This window comes from Vombatus ursinus, unplaced genomic scaffold (assembly GCF_900497805.2).
Source record: "Vombatus ursinus unplaced genomic scaffold, bare-nosed wombat genome assembly UNPS02014803.1, whole genome shotgun sequence".
Classification (NCBI taxonomy): Eukaryota; Metazoa; Chordata; class Mammalia; order Diprotodontia; family Vombatidae; genus Vombatus; species Vombatus ursinus.
The window spans coordinates 650,029-671,441 of record NW_020954581.1 but is presented as its reverse complement, the minus strand read 5'-3'; the positions used below and the strand labels follow the sequence as shown (position 1 = coordinate 671,441).

The 21,413-nt window shown below is 38.2% G+C and overlaps 1 protein-coding gene across 1 annotated transcript in view; it reads right to left on the bottom strand.

The window, feature by feature from the left end:
• The window catches only part of COL24A1 (collagen type XXIV alpha 1 chain), a 369,727-nt gene that overhangs the window by 6,653 nt on the left and 341,661 nt on the right, over positions 1-21,413 (bottom strand). The window contains exons 55-59 of the mRNA XM_027873950.1: positions 9,099-9,134; positions 8,968-8,994; positions 7,182-7,247; positions 6,330-6,498; positions 2,851-2,960 (exon numbers count right to left, since the gene is read on the bottom strand). Coding sequence (XP_027729751.1) covers positions 2,851-2,960; positions 6,330-6,498; positions 7,182-7,247; positions 8,968-8,994; positions 9,099-9,134 — 408 coding nt within the window. The remainder of the gene's footprint in view (positions 1-2,850; positions 2,961-6,329; positions 6,499-7,181; positions 7,248-8,967; positions 8,995-9,098; positions 9,135-21,413) is intronic.

The following is a 21,413-nucleotide window of genomic DNA, read 5'->3' as shown; positions in this document are numbered from 1 at the left end:
TTTTTTGAATCACCTTTACAATGCATCTATTGACAAGCAGTGAGCGTAAGTATGCCTTTGTTTTAAGACCACTAGGGATCACTGCCACAAGAGGCACAACAACCAAGATTTGGCTAGCTTTGACTTGGAGAGCTTTGTCCCAGGGGGAACACAGGATATTTTTGTTGTCTTTGACACTTTTAGAGAAAGAACAAGAGTTTGAGTTGGTGTGACAGAGGTGGGATTCTGAGTAACATTCTATGACTCCTAAGCAGACCCCTTTTTCTGCCTGGTCATTACTTTGGATTTTCAGGAGATGAGAGAGAAAAAACAATGGGAAGGATATGAAGAGGAGGGCGAAGGAAGTGGAAGAGGAAGGAATAACAACAAGGAAACAAGGAAAACTTAAAGACAAGGTAGGAGGAAGGAACCACAGCAGTCGTACCCGTTCAGAAGTGTAATTAAAGTGACTAGAAAGACTGGAGAAGTGCGCCCTCTATCCCCATCCAGCTATCCACAATGACTTACAGACTTCCAGGGAAGTGAGGGTGGTGACACGGATAAGTCAGAGGGAGAAACAAGAAGATTTCTCTCATGTTGACTTAGCATCATCCAAAACGACTGCAAATTCCCTAAATCCTCCTACTCCAGCTTTTGGGGGTCAATAATGGAGATGTACTTTGTCAAGATTTCTCAATGGAGCATCCTCCCACAGTATTGCAAGGTTGTCGTTAGTTCTGCCTTCTAGTAATTGCTAGGGAGAGACATAGGCTGCACATTTCAGTTTGGAAGGAAAAGCTTTGCTTTTTAATGGCCATACATTTTCATGTTACTGTTCTTTTTTTTCTTTTTTTTTTGACTAATGGTTCCAATCCACGTGCAGCAGAAATGTATGGCTGCGGTTTCCTAGGCAGATGAGGTGTGGTTTCCCTTTATAAATTGAGGACTAGCTGGTCAAGGTATGGATTCTCTTAACATTGTGCTGTCTAATCACATCCCAATCAAACTCCCACACCATCCCAGGTAAGGTCTTTGTCTGGCACTGATCAAATCCATAGTTTTGTCATTGTAGCCAACAGGAAAGACCGCTATTGGTGCCTGTGGTTCCTTGTAAAGACCGCTTGGACAAATAGGTTACTCTCTAAAGGTCTACATGTAGCCCGATCTGTCTCTGTGTGTCTATGTCTACATTTGCTACAGCCTAGCTCCCTGTTACTTTCCCACTGTAGCTGATACCTTAGGAAGGACAGAATTCATGCACTTGAATTCTTAGCTTTTCCATAGGAGAGAATGTCAAAGAGGAGAAGTCCCTATAAGGTTGAAGAGGTCAGAACTCTAGAGAGCAACTTTTGAGGTAGAAGATTCAGAGTGGAGACAGATTGATCCTTGGGGAAGAGAAGTGGAGTGAAGAGTTCCCACAAAACAGAAGAATAGCAGGAATCTGGGCAACAAGAGGATATAGAGGTAGGCACAAAAAGGAAAGCTGGGATACACCCAAGCCAGGAGCTTGCTCATTCACATGGCATTTCCAGAAATCATATGCACCTAGAAGTTGGAGTATGTGCACTGTGGAGCAACCCAGACTTACTCCTTTACTTATGGACTATACTGGTCCAAAGGGAGGGTGCACCTATATACCTCTGCAAGAATGAAGGGTTGTTTGATGCTCTCTGAAAAAGAGAGGAGAGTTTCCCTGCCTGTCAAGGTCCTCAGATCAGAGGCCATCCTGCTGCTTCTTTCAGGCTAACTAAAAACTATTTTGTTTTGTTAGTCTGAGTGTACTTACTTGGGGCTCTTTGGGGGAGAGACACATCAGATTCTGATGTTCCAAGGGAAAATCTTGAGAAAGCAAGCCAAAGAGACTGTTATTGAAAGAGGCCCCTAAAGATGAACGTGGTATGTTATATCAGGGGCCAGGCCAAAAGAATACGGAGATGATATATTTCTCAAAGAAAGACTTCTCTGTCAGTGTGAAATTCAAATAGGAAGTTCTAGAAAATCCATTTATACGAGAGATAAACATAGGATTTGTTTCTTCAATTTAGTCCAAACATATTAAGTTTGGAATGAAGCTTTTTGCTTCATAAATATTTTTAATATATGGCCAAAGGTGGATTACAGAATCCCTAATACCTATAGGATAATTAATTTATAGCTAGAAGGAAAAAATACTTAAGAAAAGACATAGTATTTAAGGATATCCAGGGAAGGTTAGTTTTTGTCTTTTACTTTATATATGGTGTTCAATATGAGTAGGTTTTGTGTAAAGATTCTTTTTGTAATGACATCAATATCATTAAAATTTATGTCATTCGTCACTGATGACAAGCCCTGTAACTGTTACAGACTATAGTCATATGAGAGTAAGCATGCTGTAGTGGATAGAAGGCTGGTCTTGGAGTAAGGAAAACATGGGTTCAGGTCTTGTCTCAGAAATGTTAGCTGTGTGATCATAATTAAGTTATTTAACCTCTTAGAACTTCAAGGAACCCTCTAAGACAAAGGGGCTTCCACATGGGAGGTTTCTCAACAACAGCAACAATACACACATTTGTGTGTGTGTTTATATGTGTATACACCCATGTGTGTATACACAAATATTTATTAAAAACAATCTATATACATATACGCATATGTGTATACATGCATGTATACACATATGTGTATTTATTAAAAACCACCAATAGAGTTTGCCAAAAATGTAATTATATACTAAGGATTTTTTGACTTACGTGGAATAGATATTTTAAAAAATAAGATAATTTTATTTCTTGTGTTCTTGGGATAATAGAACTTTGTCTTCATTTCCAATAAAGGATCATTATATCTATAATATCTGGATGTTTGAGCCTGAAAAAAAGTCTGGCATACCTTTGTCACAGATACAGGAGATAAGCATGTTTGACCACCAGCACTGAAGTTGCAGAAAACCTCAATGGCATCTGAAGGACATCCAAGATTTGGATCAATCCAGTATTTTCCTATCAATTTATAGGAAAAAAATGGAGTGAATTAAGTGTTAAGCCAAAATGTATTTGAAACATTCTTAAAGATTGTTTGGAAGATGTTTTTAATATACTATATTGCAGTCTTATTTTTCTGGGAAACTGTCACATTCCAAAAACTCCAATGTTCACAAATATGTTTGCATCCAGTAATGAGAGAATGTACTAATACTAAAATGAATGGAGAAAAATCAGCATAAGGAATCAGAAAACAGTGTTTTAAAACTATCTTTATTTCATCAGAGATCTTAGAGAGTTAGAAGAGAGTTCAGAACTTGCCTAGTCTACCGCTCTTCATTTCAATATATGGGAAAACTGAGCCACAGAGAGGTTAAATGACTTGCCCGAGGCCACAAACAATAGCAGTAGAGCCAGCTGTAGGACTTCAGTCTTTGGATTTCCACTGTAGGTCCATCCCGTTATCCCATGCTGCCTGCTAGTAGAATCAATTGTGATGGCATGTACTGATGCATCGTTAGACCAGATCATCACACTGGATGAGAGCAAAGTCCCAGAGCTACTGAAGCTTTAATCTTTCAAACTTCACTAGTTTAAGCTTAAATAACTTAAAACTGTACTAAGATTTCTGGGATACCTTGTAGAGTTAAGGAAAGAACGTTTTGGTTAAAAATATGAAGTTATTTTTGTAAATCACTAAGACAAATATATAAATATTTCTACTCTAAGTATAGCTAATAACATGTCAATAATAGTTACTGCTAAATAGCTCATGTTTCTATAAATGTCTCAAGGTTTAGAAAACACATTCTTCACAATACCATGAAGTAGGCAATGGGAGTATCGTTATCCCTGTTTTCAAGATGAAGAAATTAAGGGGAAGGGAAATTTAATGAGTTGTCCACATTTGCACAGCTAAAAAGAGTCTGAACTTCAATTCAACCTGGGGGCTCTTGACACTATGTCTGTCCAGACTCTTTCACTACACTACATTGCCTGTCTATGAAAGAATCCTCCATGAGATTATAGAAATAAAAGGATCTACTAGTGGTAAAAATAAAAGGGGCGGGGGGCTAGGTGGGGCAGTGGATTAGAACACTGGGCCTGGAATCAGAAAGACCAGAGTTCTAATCTGACCTCAGACACCAGCTGTGTGTGACCCTGGGCAAGTCACTTAAACCTTTCCTGCAAAAAAAACTGGAGAAGGATATGGCCAAGCACTCCCAAGAAAACCCCATGGACAATGTTGGCATGCTATTATGGTCCATGGGGTCACAAAGAGTAGGACACAACTGAACAACAACAACCACTGGTAAAGGAACTCATCTAGTGAAGCTTGTATGTGGACAAAGATTCCACCTACAACATGCTCAAGAAATTTATTAATGAGGCAGAACCCACAACTTCCTAAGGCAGTCATCCGTGCTTTTAGATTGCTCTAATTATCAGGGGATTTTTCTTTTCATAAAGCTTTCACGACTTCCATCCATTGGTCCCAGTTCTGCCCTCTGAGGTCAAGAACACAAGTCTAAATCCTCTTTCACATTACAGTCCTTCCAATATTTGAAGACAGTGCTCATGTTTTTTCTGTTTCTCATTTCAAAGCTTAACCTACCAAGTCCTTTCAACTGACACTTATATGGCCTGAATTCTAAGCCCTTTACTAGCTGGGTTCCCTTCTTCTGGTTACTCTTTAACTTATCAATGTCCTTCATAAAATGTAGCACCCAGAATGGACCACTGTACTAGAGTACTAGATGCAGGCTGACTGATGCAGAGCACAGTGGGAATAGAAACTAAGTAGTCCTTCACCTTATACTTCTCTTAAGGTACCATAATACTACATTCATCTTCTTGGTCATCACATCATGGTGATGGTTCATATTGAGCATGAAGTCCTCAAAAATCTCCAGATCTCTTTCACTTGCAGTTCTTGACCCATGCCTCTTCCATCTACTACTGGTGAAACTGGCTGCTTAAACCCATGTGTAGAACTTTACATTTATCCCTATTAAACTTCATCCCATTCAATTTAGTGCAATCTTCTAGGCTATTTTGTTTGAATCCTGATTGTTACCCAACAAACTTGCCTATTTGTCCCAGTTTTATGCCTTCTGAAAATTTGATAATCATACCCTTTGTGTCTTTACTCAAGTTATTGATAAAAAAAAAAGCAGCAGAAGGTCAAACAAAGATCTGTAGGGTGCTCCAATGAAAACTTCTTTCCAAGATGACATCATCCATATGATCTAGGAGGTTGTACAGAAAAGAAATCTAGAAGATTTTTTTTTTTTTTTTGCAGAAAGTTCTGGTGAACTTTCATTATTTCTTAGGGAATAATATTTTCTGCCAGAAGGCTTGGAAATGGCCTATAAGACAATCTCTATTGTCAGTCAAATTTAGGAAATGGGTGAAATTTATCTTCAGTGTCCTTCTTCCTCATCTTACTTCCTTTGGCAGTAAGGTAAGCAACACATATTGGGAAGGAATATTTTGATAGATGCAAATGTGAAAATGGATCCACAGTACAGAACATTTTGTCAAAATATTTGTTTCAAACTGGCAGATTGGGCTCCATTGAAGTTTCTGCCAAAATGATTAATTAACAGGTGTTCCAGCTTCAGATGGAGAGCAGATTTGCATATGGTACAGCTAGGGAGATGCTCTCATCAGTAGCTGCTCACCAGATGCCTAGGACTAACTACATTTACCAATGTTACCCTTTGAAATTGGTGCTCTGCTTGGTTTTTCCTTACCTCTCACATTAAGGGTGGAAGTTAGCACAGATAGAGATCTGTCTTTGAGATTTCTCTTTTAAAGGAGGACTGGATTGACACAGTGCATTTGCATGTGCTAGAGTAAGTAGGATGAAAATTTTTATTTCAAAGCAAAATGATAATATGTGCTTGCTATGATTTTACTTAAAGTACATTGCACAGATATAAGAAATTATACTAAATATAGTAAAATCATGTAAAAATTATAACAAAGTGTCACTTGATTCTTCTGTTGTTAACTAGCTCTTTGTGTGAGTCAGTCTCTTTCTTTCTTTCTCTCATTTTCTCTTTGCAAGCAAAGGCACAAGGAAGATGTTCCCTGTATTTGTGGGTGGCAAGGAGCCTGAAAATTGGCCTGAGCTAGTGAGATTCTTGGGCATGGGGGCTACTAATGAGAGCAGGCTGTCTTTTGAAGGTGGAATTGTGAGGCTCCTCACTGTCACACCTCTGATTACCCAGGAAGAGCATCTGGGGGAAAAAGGTAATATCCTTTCATCATGTCAAAATGCTACTTGCTAGGGTATAAATGAGTACTGGAAAAAGGGCTATTTCAAATTTCAAACCCACCAATGAAAAGGCTTAATGACATCACAAAACTGAGTGTACCTACCATTTGTCACTTTTCGTTCACAGTTGAGCAAATCTCTACAGATGCGAGCTGGGTTATCTCGTGTGCCAAGAGGATTCTTGATGCTGTGTAGTAAATTACTAAGATAGTGCAGGGTTTTGAATATTTCTGCGCTGTGGTCCAGTAAGGTCACTTCGGTATTCTGGTAGCTCTGCCAAGCCACCATGATGATCACATTAGCGTGCAGCAGCCATCACAGAAGATTAAATCCAATGATCAACACATACCACAGATAGGCAGGAAATATGTCCATAGCATGGAAAGAATCATGTGGGAGGCAAATGTAAAGCAGAAGAAAATTGAAAAATATGTGGATATGTTTTATTAACATCCACCTAACACTAAAAAGTTGAAATGACACTTCTTTTCCTCCTCCTCCCTTTTCCCAAAGGTTTCATTTTGTGTATTTGCAAGAAATCTAAGACAATAATGGAAAAACAGGGAAAGTGCTAGATCTACTGTGGTATGTTCTTTTGATCTTTTATTGTCTGGTAAGTATTTGATTAAGAAAGCCAAGAAGCAATGGTGGCCAACCTCTTTTTAGGAGAATAGCTAACTCTTTCTACCACGTTATTCTAAATTCCTCAATAGTAAATCATTTAACAATGTAAAGATTGTGCTGGAAAAACGTTCTCTTAAAAAGCATCCTCTGTATACATTTGTGTTTAATCACGTTAGAAACAGCTAAGTTTTTCCATGAAAAAGCAGTCTCATATTTTTCAATATGTTTTAAATACAATCTTTGTGATGAAGCCACATTTTGGCCTCCTAAAAAATAACTCTCTATAATTTGTATACTCTGCATGCCAATGTAAATAAAGCAAAATATATTACCTCCATCTGTAGTGCAGTATTTGATTCAATCAAGGCTTGAATAGCAGCATTGATATCCATTTGTTTCTGCATAAAACAAAACCGTTTCAGATCAGCAACAAGATCAACATGGAGTACTCTAGGTGGAGGCTGTAAATTCTTAAGGCAGTGCTGCTCCAGGACACCAGACATATTACCTGATGGGGGTGAAGGGGGGGTGGTTTATAGCTTATGGTTCAACAGTTCTTGCAGACATCGCCTGGCTCTCCAAAAGGACAACATACTGCCTTTGCTCAAATCTCAAAGGTCTCTTAATTAGTGAAGAAATAAAATCATAGCTCCTAAATGAAAAACTATTTGTCCACACTATATGAAAATGGGGGAAAGAGCTACCCAAGTGAAGAGGAATGAAATATGATCCTCGTTTTAATGAATTGTAAAGTGAAGAATAAATGACTTTAGTACCTTTTAACAGTTGCATTCTTGGAAGGAAAGCAGAATAAAATAATACTGTCCTGAGGTAGTCACCACACTAGTTTAACCTGATACTTTTGTGGTCTTAAAAACAATTTTGGTAAGTAGGAAAATGTGCCATTACTCCCAAAAGAAATAATACAGAAAGAATTCAATCTACCACTGTATTTAATAAAAGATATTTTTAGAGAAAGACTCAACAGAACCATTAGTACAACTCAAGTCTTTCAGCAATTCTTTTTTTTTTTTTTAATAATGGGCTGAGAAACCAAGATGGTAAGGAAGGAGCTGTGAATTGGTAGAACATCCTGAGTTAGCACACACCCAAGTCAGCCAATCCTTTTACTTGGTTTCAGAATAATCATACTGCTTGTCTTCTTGGAAACTGCTTTCAGCAATTCTCTCAATTTATTAGTAACTTTTGGTACTTAAACTAAACTTTGATTACTCAGGCATCTTTGTAAAATGATTGAATGATATAAAAATGGACTTCTGGGGGCCCCAACATGATGTTTCAAGCTGGAGCAATCTGTCTCCTCAGACTGGTTTAAACCTGCTGACTATTAAGTCAGTATGTGACTGGGGAGATAAGGACATACCTAGAGTAGAGCCTACACCAAAAGATGGAAGAGCTCATAGAAAAATGGTTACCAGTAATAACATTTATATCATCCAGTTTGCTGTTAGGGTTTTCATGAAGGAAGCATGTTTGTGAAAATGATGTTGTATAGAAATTTACCTTTGGACCAGGGTCTTATTCTATAGACCAAAGAACAAGAAGGGTGGTCCAGCCTCCAGTGGGAATCACTGGTGTAAATGCATCTAGATATCTAGGGTTCCTGAATTCTTAGTCATGGCTATTCCATGGGCCATACTGCTGCTCTCTTGGATTGGTCTTTTGCTACTACATGACAGAGAGTAGAAGGAAATATGCCCTTTCATTTCGAGACCCAAAGCAAAAACCTTTCTTCACTTTAACTAAGAGTAGGAAAACACAGGCAAAAATTTCCCAAGTGGGAAAGACAAATGCTGACATTTAAAAGTGTAATTTTCCACTACACACTTCTGAACTGACATATGATCTCCTGAAACTTGTTTTTTCTTGGAAAGGAAAGGGAGAAAAAGGAAGGAAACAAACATTTATTAAGTGCCTACTGTGTGCCAAGCACTGTGTTAACTACTTTAAAAATAATAGTTCCCAAGGTCAGCACAATATTTGGAAAGCAACAATATGAGTAGTGCACACAAAGCCAGAGTGCAGAAATAGGGCTCACTGGAAAATTTTTTTTAAATATGAAATTATTTTATGTGCTTTAAAAAAAATGGAACTTACTCGTGGTCCTGGTGCCCCTGGTGGACCCTAAAAAATAGAACAGAGATTTTTTTTTCTTTTTTTATAGAAGACTTCTCAAACTAAGCATATGTGTGAGTTTCAGGTATAAGCCTAATTGTAGGTAAACTTACAGGTGGCCCAGGATGACCTCTTGGTCCTTGGGGACCCTGAAAGAAAGACATAAAGCAGAATATGAATACTGTTGTTGTTGTTGTTGTTGTTTTGTTTAGGGAGAAATAGTAGAAGGCAATCATTATCTTTTCTTTGTAGGCAGCCAGAAGAAAATTGCAAAATGGATTCAATGTTTTGAAATAAATGAGGGGCTCTTTCTGTCCTTTCCCATAAGGTATATTCTATTGCAAAATCCCTTACTTTGGACAGCAGACTTTTGTGAGGAGGGCATTTCCTCCTTTTAGTGAATAAGCTAAACACACAAACACCCACACACCCACCACATGCAGAGTGAGGCACGAATCTTTACCATGTCAAGAGCTATAACTAGAAAACGTGATACTTAAGGCTACAGACACAAAATGAACTCTAGGCAAGAGTACCAAAGACATCTTGAAATGAACATTTTAAGTCCAATTCTTTTGGGGAGGGGAAGATATATTGGGGGAAGATCCTGGACCTCAGAACAGAGTCCTGGCGATATAGATAGAGATCCCTGGATTCCAACTATGTCTCAGGAAGCCCCTGCTAGGGAGGGGACAATGTAGAACTAGGCAAAGAAGAAAATTACCTGGGACATAGAGGTGGAGACGAGAGTCAGGGAATGCAACATCTGATAGCTTCCTATTTTAACCAATTATTCTGGCTAACTAGGCATAACACTCAGTAACTTCCTCCTGTTGAGTGAGTACATGTGTTGTCAGTTGCTCTAAATCTTGGCATCTTATGGCAAAGCTATGATTGTCCTGCCCCTAGTTACAACTTTGTCTGTTGGGGGAGGGACGAAACCCGGCCTCTTTATTTCCAAATTTTCTGGAGGTTCAGAAAAAACCCTGAGATAATTTATGTGGTTTTGCCCTGTTGTCACAGAGGAAGGTAGAAAATAGAAAGTATGAGTGCCCTCTAAACACCCAAAAGACTTACTGGGAAATGCTGATTGAGTGATAGGCACACTGCCCAGATTCTGGGAGAAAAGGGAACACATGGAATCAATGCACCCTGTGCTAGGTGCTGAGAATATAAAGAAAACCAGTTCTTGCCCTGAAGGAGGGTGAGGTGATATATTCAGAAACAGGTATATACAAGGTATGTACAGATCTATGGAAGGTAACCTTAGTGGGGAAGCCACTAGTCACTAGGGGGAACCCAAACCTGAAATGGCCCTTCTGAGCTTGGGCCTGGAGCAGGAAGATTTCAAATAGACAAGAGACACTTTGGTCCTAACCATTTAACTCTAAAGAGCTACAACGAAGTACACAGTTGCTCTGTATTCCAACTCTTGAAGGGCTGGCACCATCTTGTGGGAAAGAAACCAAACACCAGGAAAAAGAGATAGTAACCAAACAAACCAAGATAGCAACAGAGCCATGGATTGTCAGTGGGAAAGACTGACCATTATGATCAGAAGTCTGAGCAGTGAAACTGAGGATGAAACTCTAAAGGAATACAGATGAAAGGAATAGACCAGTACGGCCAAGAACCAGAACAATATAATGACAGAGTAATGACCACCAGAGTAGAGGAGGAGTTGGTTAAGGAGTACATGAGGTGCAGGGATCTGCTAGGAAAAAGCAAACCTGGACCTTGTTCCCCAAGAGGGCCCTATTTAGGGCAATACTAGTAAGTCAATCCAGCAATGCAGGCCCTTGGAAGTGTTTGGAAACAGGGGGCATTTCTTGAATTCTAAAGAAACTCAGAGTTCTTTCCCCTTTGGGAGGTGGCACCACTAGACATAAGGACAATCTGGGTACCTGGTGAAAGTGGGGGCCCCCCCAAAAAAGAAAACAGGCTGTCTATGCTCTGGGGTCCAAGTCCTTTCTGAATCATTAATGGATTAAATAAAACCTGTTTTGTTTGAAGCCTTGTAAATCCACGTGCTTTAAGTTAAGGAGCTATGGGTCACTCTTTGAGGAATAAATGCTCCTGTTCCCAGATGGGTCAGGGTAATAGATCCAGATTAGTGTGAGGAATGATTTAATGGTTAACTTTTGAAGTGTTTCAGGTACTGCCAAATGTGGGAGGGGACAGATGAGCCAGCAAGAGAGGTGAAGATTGTGCCTAGCTGTCAGAGAGAAGTCTCTGACACAGGATTGCAAATACATATGTGCAAGCATACATACCTGTGCATACACATACATAAATATGCATACCCATGTTCGTGTAGCTAGTGAGGGACTGGATCTGTGGTTTTATTGATGTGTGGAGATCTCACCATCTATCTCCTGCTGGAATTGTTCCTGACAACTTTTTTTTTCTGCTTCTATTATTTTGTTTCAAATGTACCTTTATAAAGCATTTGCTAGAATCCTTGGAAGATAAAACAAATTACATTTTGAGGCTAGTATGCTTTTCTGCTAATGAGACCAACTTTTACTTTTCTTGATTTTGTTTCACTGATCTTCACAAAGTCCTTTGCTTCATCTTATTACAAAAAAATAAGGTTTTTGCTAGAGTCAGGATATTTTGTAACCTTTCAAAATTTAGTCTGCTGACGATAAATCTGCAACTAGTAATTATTTCTGTTCCTTTTCTTTTCTTTCTGCAACAGGAATAAGCGGCAGGAGGGTAGGCACCCTCTGAATATGGCTGTTGGGTGAAAGAAGTAAGTCCAAGATATTATGAGGTTTTTCAACTGCTGAAGGGAGATGAAGTGCTCCCGGGATGAGACTTACTGCCTCAGGAGAAACCAGATAGTGAAAGAAACACCTGCCGGGACAAGTCCATCATGAGGACTCTCTAAAGTTTCCACCCTGGGGAGAAAAACCTAATGGCCCTGCCCCATCTGACTGACAAACCTGAAATACTTTAGAGGGGATTAATGCCTGTTATCTACAGGGCATATTTATCTGACAAGTGAGCAGACTTATTATATAGATGGGACAAAGATTTTGAAAGACTGATTTTAAACGTAGTTCCAGGCAGGCATAAGAGTGGGGGAAAGACAGAAGCAGAACTGCTTTTAAAGAAAATCATTTTGGTAGCAGTTTAGACTAGGAAATGTGGTTCCTCCTCCCCCACTAGGCAGCAAAAGAGAGAGGGAGTCATAAATTCGTGGTGGAAAAGACCCGTCTTCAATCAAGATTAGGTTACACAAATGTCAAATTACAGAAGGTGTGAGAGTTTAATGTTCCTTCCAAGAAAATTCAAGTTTCTCTGGTAGCCAATGAGTTACAACTTTCTTTGTATTTTTCCTGTTGCTGAATAACACTATAATCTTATTGTAACTTGGTTTTTAGAGCACCAAGGCAATATATATTCCTAAAACAACTTTCCAGAAAATTTGACTGAACATTGTATTTCCAATATTTCTACAAAGAGGCAATATATCTTAATTTGCTTTGATTCACAAACTTATTGCTAATAAAATTCTGTTAAAAAAAAGATCCATTTGTATCACTATCTGAGACAGACCCCTTGGGTATATTATATTTCTGAAATACAGTAATTCTTTAGGAGGCTTTAGTCAATTAATTATTTAAACGATCACTTTAAAAATAAAACCTTCACAGAATGCATTGAGAAGTCCCTAATGACACTTTAAGAAATGCTACTGGGTTTTTTTTTTTAACCCAACAGCAACATGAAGTTAATTGGAAATTTTCATGAATTAACTTAATGTTCCCCAGGAATTACAGGTTCACCTTTATAAATCAACATCAATTCTAATGAGATTAAGGGAAAGATGTAACAAATGCACAAAAAACCACTTCTTTTACATTATAAAAGAGAATGAACCAATTATTTTATTGTTTCCATTAATATTTTTAATCTGTTAACCGAATTATTGAAATCAAAGGCCAAGCTCCTGGTTGCTCTTAGGTATTTGGTATAAAACTTTCTGAATCGACACAAATATAGTATTCAGCAAACAGCTGTATATAATAGCTTAGAAAATCATACTTCAGTGCCTTCTTTGCAATTATCTAATCAGATTGTTATCTTATCCCAGGTCTCCACTCTCAATTTTGTGCACAAATTGTTCCCCAGTTAATTTCTGATTCTTTATTAACAATATTGAGATGGTTCTTTACCATGGAAAAAGAATCTCTGAGTGGGAAGGAGGCTATAAAGGTGACCTATTCTAATCTTCCATGCACTGTATGAGTGTTTGGCACATAGGAGGTACTTAATAAATGCCAGTTGACTGACCAACTGTACAGTATGACTTTTTAGTTTCTGCCTTGTCTTCCAATGACATATTACTCATTAGCTCACAAAGCTCTCTCTTCTATCACTGTACTGCTCTGTTCTTCTTTATTTTAAGTTGGCTGATAATTCACTTGATCACATTTCTGTCTTCCATATATTAGCCTTCTTCTGCATACATCTCTTTTCTAGGCTAAAGAATCAGGTATATATGCCTCATATGAAATAACTTCCAAGTCACTGACCATCCTTTTTACTCTTTTATGTACATACTTTGCCTTGTCATTCTTCAAATATGGTGGTCAGAATTGAGCACAGTACTATATATACCTGGACACCATTAAGAGGCTCCTAATAACTAACATTTATATAGCACTTACTATGTACCAGATGCTTTACAATGATCTTATTTGATCATCACAGCAACTTTGGGAAGTAGATGCTATCATTATTCCATTCTACAAATGAGGAAACTGAGGCAAGCAGAGGTCAAGTAACTTAGTGTCATGCAGCTAGGAAGGATCTGGGACTAGATTTGATCTCAGGGCTTCCTGACTCCAGGCCAGGCACTCTTATCTACTATGCCACCTGTTGATATCTTGTTACTTTCTAGCTATTTGGAAGTAGGAGATATAATAATGCAATACTCCCATCTCTCATCAGAGTAAGAGGCATTAATAATGAGAACAGCAACAGGCCATGTGAATGTATTGAGGAGGCATTGATCTGGAGTAGATTTGTACTTTTTGGGTTCAAAGTTGGCCTTCTGTTGATTAAGAAAGGGTAGGACTCCTCTGACCTCTACATCTGGAATAGAACTTAAAATGCAGAAGGTATAATTTTCCTCCAATGCTTTTTAAAATTTTATTTATTTCATTTTTAATTTATGGAATAAAACAAACATTTCCATAATATAGTATAACAGAAAGATGATTGCTCATGAAACTGTAAATCTATTATGTACTACTTGTTATTCCTTTAAAATAGATAGTAAAGTGATCATGTAAATTTCTTCCCCCCCTTTTTCTTCCCTTCCCCCACCATAGAGATGACTACTATTAGACACACACACACACACACACATTCATATATATATATATATGCAAAATCATTCTATACACACTTCTATTTATCAGTTCTTTCTCTGAATGTAAATAATTTCTTCCTTCATATGCCCTTTGGAAGCTAGCATATTTATAAATCACGTTATGCTCTGACATTCACTCAAAGTTGTTCTTAAAACAATATTGCTGTTACTGTATACAGTAATTTTAATTCTGAGGGAATAAAAGAGTAGGCTCTAGAGACTTTAACAAAAAGGATGGTACTATACATGTGGCATGGCTAACTTGGAAAAAATGGTAGAAACATAGTAGAAAATACATAGAGGGCTACTTTCTCACCTTTGGATTCTCTTTTCTGGTGGGCAGGACAAATGACTTAGCCACAACATTTCTATTTCTTTCTTTGAATGTATACCAGAGGCTGCATTTCTCTCTCTGTCTCTGTTCTCAAATTTTACCTCAAGAACTCATTGCTGTCTTTCCCAAACTTTATGTCCCTCTCAGTCTGTCCTTCAGTCACTATTTCTGTCTTTCTCTTCCCCAACATGAGACCTCTTTTCTCCAATAACCATCACCATGGAATATTTTTACCTTCTTTCACTTCTGAGGTAAGACCTACTGACAAAGCAAATTCTTCTCTCAGAATTTTAGAGTTGGAAGGGATTTGAGAGGCCACCTAATCTTCCTCAAAAAAGAACAAGAATCCTGCCTGCAGCATACTCAACTAGTGGATATCTAGCCTTGGCATGAAGATTTCAAGTAGGGAGGAAGCCACAACTCCCTAAGGCAGCCCGTTCCACTTTGGGAAAATTCTATTGCTTGGAAATTTTTCCTGATATGAAGCTTCCTGAAACTTCCCCCCATTGTTCCCAGTTCTGCCTTCTAGGACTATGTGGAAGAAGTCAAATCCTTTTCTACAAGACAGCTCTTCAAATACGTATAGAAAACTATCCTGTCCCATCCATCCCCTGTTAGTTCTCTCTTCTCCATGCTAAACACCTCAGTTCCTTCAAATGATCTCCTTATGAATGAATGAATAAAAAGGTATTCTTTTAAGCAGTTACTATCCTATAGAATGAACTGTAAGTCATTAATTCAAGGTGGATTGGTGCAGTAGGTAAGCTACACAACATACGAAAGAAAATGAACACAGCAAAATGGTGCTCGATAAACCAAAGGCTCCAGTTATCGAGTAAGGACTCACTCTAACAAAAACTTCTGGGTGGTCTGGCAGAAATTAGGTAGAGATCAACTATACCTATACAGTTAAATAGATAGAAGATAGAAGATCTGTAGGTATAGATCTTCTATTACGTGCCAAGAATAGTTCCAAATAGATACATGACTTAAACATAAAGAGTGGCATCATAAATACATTAAAGGAAAAAGGAAGAAATTGCTTTTGCTATCTATGGATAGTGAGAGAGTTAATATTGCCCAACATGGAATAGAGTATCATGGAAGATAAAATGGACAGTTCTGATTATGTAAAATTAAAAAGAGGGGGCAGCTAGGTGGTGTAATGTATAGAGCACTGGCCCTGGAATCAGGAGGACCTGAGCTCAAATCTGGCCTCAGACACATGATACTCACTAGCTGTGTGACCCTGGGCAAGTCACTTAACTCCAATTGCCTTGCCCCCCCAAAAAAAATTAAAAAGAAAGAGAAAGATGACTCATATATACAAAAACATAGTGGATCTTTTTGTTATAGCAAAGAACTGGAAACTAAGAAGATTTCTATTTTTTTTTTAGAGAATGGTTAGATAAATTACAACATATGAGTGTAAGGAAGAAAGGAAGCAAGCATTTATTAAGAACCTACTATGTGCCAGAAATGTACTAAATTCTTTATCTCATTTGATCCTCACAACAACCCTGGGTGTAGGTATTATTATTCCCACATTACAGTTGAGGAAATTGAGGCAGATAGAGATTAAGTGATTTGCTCAGGGTCACACACCTCTTAAATATCTGAGGCTAAATTTGAACTCAGGTTTTCCTGATTCTAGGCACAGTACTCTATCCACTGCACCACCTAGTTGACTCTGAGAAAATATTATTGCACCATAAGAAATGGCAAAATGGATGGTTTCAGAGAAACCTTAAAAGACTTGTGTGAACTGTATAAAGTAAAACGAGCAGAACCAGGAGAACAATTTATATAATAACATCATAATAAAGAAAGACAATTTGAAAGACTTAAGAAATTGGATCAATTCAATGATAAAGAGGTCAATAATCAAGAGGAATGATGATGATGATGATGATGATGCATGTTATCTGCACAGGTGACAGACTCAAGGTAGAGAATAAAACATACATTTTTGGAGACAGCTAATGTAGGAATTTGTTTTTGCCTAACTGTGCACGTTTGTTGCAAGAGCTTTGTTTTTCTTTTCTTTTTCCCCAATGGCAGTGGATGAGAGGAGAAGGAAGGATTGCAAGAATGTAACAAAAAAGAAAATAAAGAAAAAGAAAAGAGGGTTATTAAAAATCATTTTAAATGCAGAGAACAGAAGGTGAGAAAAAATTATAGACGCACAGGTCAGCTTTGAAAGCTATAGCTTGAACTTAATAAATACTTAAAAAGGAAAAAATCTATATAAGATAGAGATCTGAAATTTCATTTATAATACTCTTTTCCCTTTCCTACCATGCATATGGAAATATCCATTTTATTTGCTGTATATCAATTCCAGAATATTTTTTTTAATGTGTTATTTTTGTTTTCAAGGTAAGAACTTGGGTCAATGAGAAGTTGAAAGAGGATCATTTAGCCTTGATGTAAAAAAAAAAAAAAAAAAAAGAACTTCTTAGTAATTAGTTGTCCAAATGCGTAGTGGGTTTTCTTCAGAGGCTCTCCCTTATTTGATATATGTATGCCATCTATGTCTTCAAATAAGAGTTTGATGACCACTTGTCAAGTACATTATAGAGACAATCTTTTTTCAATTATGGGTTGGACTATATGGGTCACTGTCTTCTTTCATTGAAATCTACAATCCCTTTGCTTCTCAGGCCATTGTTCTTGCTCTGACTTCACTTTCCTCCTTTTCCAATAATCATTCTAAAGTTAACCAATTCAACTCTACATACACTGTTGTGATCTTTTAAATCCCCCATTCCCATTTTCTGTAGCTGTTCATCCTTTATCAAATCCTAGCCATACATCACTCACACTGTCTGCCGCTTCCATTTCTGCCCCTGTGTTGCTGAAAAAAGTTGGTAGACGGAACATACATGTATTAACTGGATACACTACAAATTTATGTTATCCAATTTCAACTAGACTCTCCCTGTATGAAGAGACCTTTCTCTTTGTCCAGACCAGCTCTTTTCCATATCCACCTGATTCTATTCTCTTCTGTTTTCTCCAGCAGATTGCATCTCTCAGTCATTGAGAAGGCACATGATTTAGTAGATAAAGAACCGGACTTGGAGTCAGAAAGGCTTGGGTTCAAATTCTGCCTCAGGCACTTGTTAGCTATGTGACCATGGGCAAGTTACTTAATCTCTCTGTTTCATAGTTTCCTCATTTGTAAAATGAAATGGCTGGCCTTAAAGGCCTCTAAGCTTCTTCTCGCTCTAAATCTATAATTCTATGATCCACCCTTTTCTCTAATCTTCAGCCTTTGCCTACTTATGTTTTTTTCCCTATCCTCTTCAAATATACCCAAGTCTATCCCATCTGAAAAAGCAAAACAAAAACAAACAGAAAGCTTTAGACCATACAGCATTCATCGTTCCTCTTCTTATCAGCCCAAATCCTTGAAAAATACTACATTTTGTGACTCCACTTCCTTTTTCCTCACTTTTTAAAAACCCTCTGCTACCTCATTACTCAGCTGAAATTGCTCTCTCCACAGTTACCATTGATTACCAAATCTGATGGTCTTTTCTGAGTCTTCATCCTTCTTGACTCCTCTGCTGCCTTTGACATTCTTAACCATCTTTTCCTCCTGGATAATCTCTCCTGGACTGTTGTGATGCTACTGTTCCTGCCTGGTTCTCCTGACTGTCTGATCTTTTCCATCTCTTTTGCTGCCTTTTCATCTCTGTCATATTCCTTAACTGTAGGTGTTCCCAAAGGTTCTGTCTTGAGTCTTCTTGGCTATCCTTAGACTCTTTTGGTGACATTACCAATCCTTGTTTCTATGCAAATGACTCAAGGAGTTACACATCCATCCCTAGTCTCTCCCTTGAACTTTAGTCTTGCATCACCAACTGCCTATTGAACATTTCAAAATGGGTTTATCAGACTAGTTCAAACTTAACTTGTCCAAAACTCTTTTGTCCAAAAGCTTGTCCAAAACTCTTTATCTTTTCTCCAAAACCTGTCTTTCTCCCAAACTTGCCTATTTATGTGGGGGCTACCACCAGAACCTCAGCATTTTCCTCCATCTCCTCACGTATCTGGTCTTGCCAATCTTGCCATTCTCCTCTCACCACAGCTGTCACATCTGAGCTTTTTTTTTCCTTTATTCACACAGCTCCCTCCTTAGTTCGGACTCTGATGCCTAGACCAGAGGCATTAAACATGCAGCCCTTGGCTGCGTGTGGCCAGCCAATACTCTGTAGTGTGGACTGAACCAGATTAAAATGTAATTGGGGAATATTTAACAAAATAAATAAAAATACAATAAAATATTGATATTATATTTTAAAACTAAGTCAATATGTAGCCCCCAGGGATCCTCATGTCTGGTTTAGTTGCCTCTCTTTCTGAGTTTGACACTGCTGATAAACTATAGCAACAGCCCCCTATTTGACATCCCTATCTCAAGTCCCTCTTGACTTCAGTCTAACCTCTACATAGCTGTTAAAGTGTTTGTGTTTAATAGAATTGATTGTTACTCCTCTATTCACTATACTTCCTATCCCTCTACTCTGCTTATTGTTCAAAAAAAAATGCAACCTGGCTTCCACCTATCTTTTCAACTGCATTATACGTTATTACTCCTTTTCCCGATCCAAACTGGTCTTCTCTAGGTGCTTCCCACAGCACCGTCTGCTGTCTCTATCTTTGCAACTGGCTGTCCCATATGCCTGGACGTGTACTCTTTTCACCTCTGACTCAAAGAGGCTCTTCCTTTAAGATTCACCCATGTGCTACTTTGTACAGGGAGCCTTTTCTGACACCCCCTCCCCCCCAACTGCTAGTACTCTCCCTCTTCATTGCATTTATTCTTACTTGTTTTCTTAATATTTATTCTTCATGACCATATAGATTTTCTCAAGTATCATCTCAACTGCTGTCTTCTCCAGAAGGCCTGGCCTGGTCAGCCAGCTGCTAATATCTTCCCCTCTAAGACTACGTTCCATCTATTCTGTATTTATTTTGCATATATTGATTATCTCTCCATTAGAAGGTAAGCTCCTTGAGGACAGGAACTGTTTTAACTTTTACTTTGTATTCTCAGCCCACATCTGGGAAGTAGTAAGCACCTGATAAACACTTGTTGACTGACTGACTGTTGTTTTCCCTGTTTAGAATGTAATTCCTTTGAGAATAGGGATTGTTTTATTCTTCATTCTTTATTTTATTTTTAATTTATGGAATTAAACCCTGTTTTATTCTTTGTACTTGTATCCTCGGAGTCTGGTACAATGCTCGGCATAAAGCATGAGCTTAATGAATGCTTGTTGATTGATTGATTAATGACCACTGAAGTCTCTATCAATAGTAAAATTCTGTGATTCTTTGGTACTCAAGGAAAATGGATAGCATTTCAATCAACCAATTAATAAGCATTTATTAATGCACCAGGTATTGTTCCAGGAGCACAAATATTAAAGTACAATGGCTTTTGCCCTCTTAGAGCTCACCAGGGAGATGAGATGTACAAAATAGCATTCAATGTAATTTTTTGGGGGAAGATATTAGTATCTGGATGTGGTACAGCTAGAAAGGATTCATGTAGAATGTAACAGTTGAGCTAAGCCTTGAAAGAAATGGTATTCTAAAAAGTGGAGGAAGTACATTCTAGACTTAGGAAATAGCCAATGCAGAGTAGGTAGGCCAAGTTGGCTCTCGTCTATCTAATCATGCTTCCTGGATGGCTGTTCGCCTCAGTGCTAAGAGGGACATGATTTATGCCTTCCTCTGTCCCACTGCATTCCAGTGAAGAAAGTACAGAGGTAGACAGGCCACGTTCTTCTTTGGTTGTTACTGGGCAGGGGAAGCATCCTTCTTCTCTTGAAATATCTAATGAAACAATTATTCCATTTTACACAGTTAGACAATAAGGAATTTTGCAGAGTTTTTTTTTTTTTCAGAATTGGTATAGAAAGAATACCGAACTAAGGGGTGGTCAGGAAACCTGGTTTTGAATTGGGGGGGGGGGTCACACCTATAGACCAGATGTGTGACCAGGTGCCACTCACCTAACTTCTCCTAACCTTAATTTTGTTGCTCGTAAAATGGATAGGATGACATCATAGGATTCAGAGTTAGGATTAAACTTTGGGATCTCATCCAATCCCTTCATTTTTTTTCAGTTGAGGAAACTGAGGCCAAGAGAGGTTAATGGATGTCTTCAGCTTTTTGTGGGGAAGAGTTTAAACTGTAGTGTGTAATCTATAAAATATGCTACACATGTGGGCTTTGGTATTTCTTAAAGTTATATATAACTTGTTATAGGGACAGAGATAAGAACTAGCCCTATGTTTTCATTGGTATAGAGAACTCCAGAATGAGAAGACTCCTTCAACCAATGGGGATGAACAGCCAATACATCAACATCTACATCTGTATCTACCTCTATATCTACTTCTATATCTATAGATATCTATCTACCCACATACATACACGTGTGAGTGTGTGTGTGGGTGTGTGTGTGTATGTGTGTGTGTGTGTGAGAGAGAGAGAGAGAGAGAGAGAGAGAGAGAGAGAGAGAGAGGGAGAAGGAGAGGGAGAGGGAGAGGGAGAGAGGGAGAGAGGAAGAGAGAGAAAGAGAGGTATATATATATAGATAGAGAAGGAGAGAGAGAGAGAAAGAGGGAGAGAGGGAGGGAAAGGGGAGAGAGAGAGAGAGAGAGAGAGAGAGAGAGAGAGAGAGAGAGG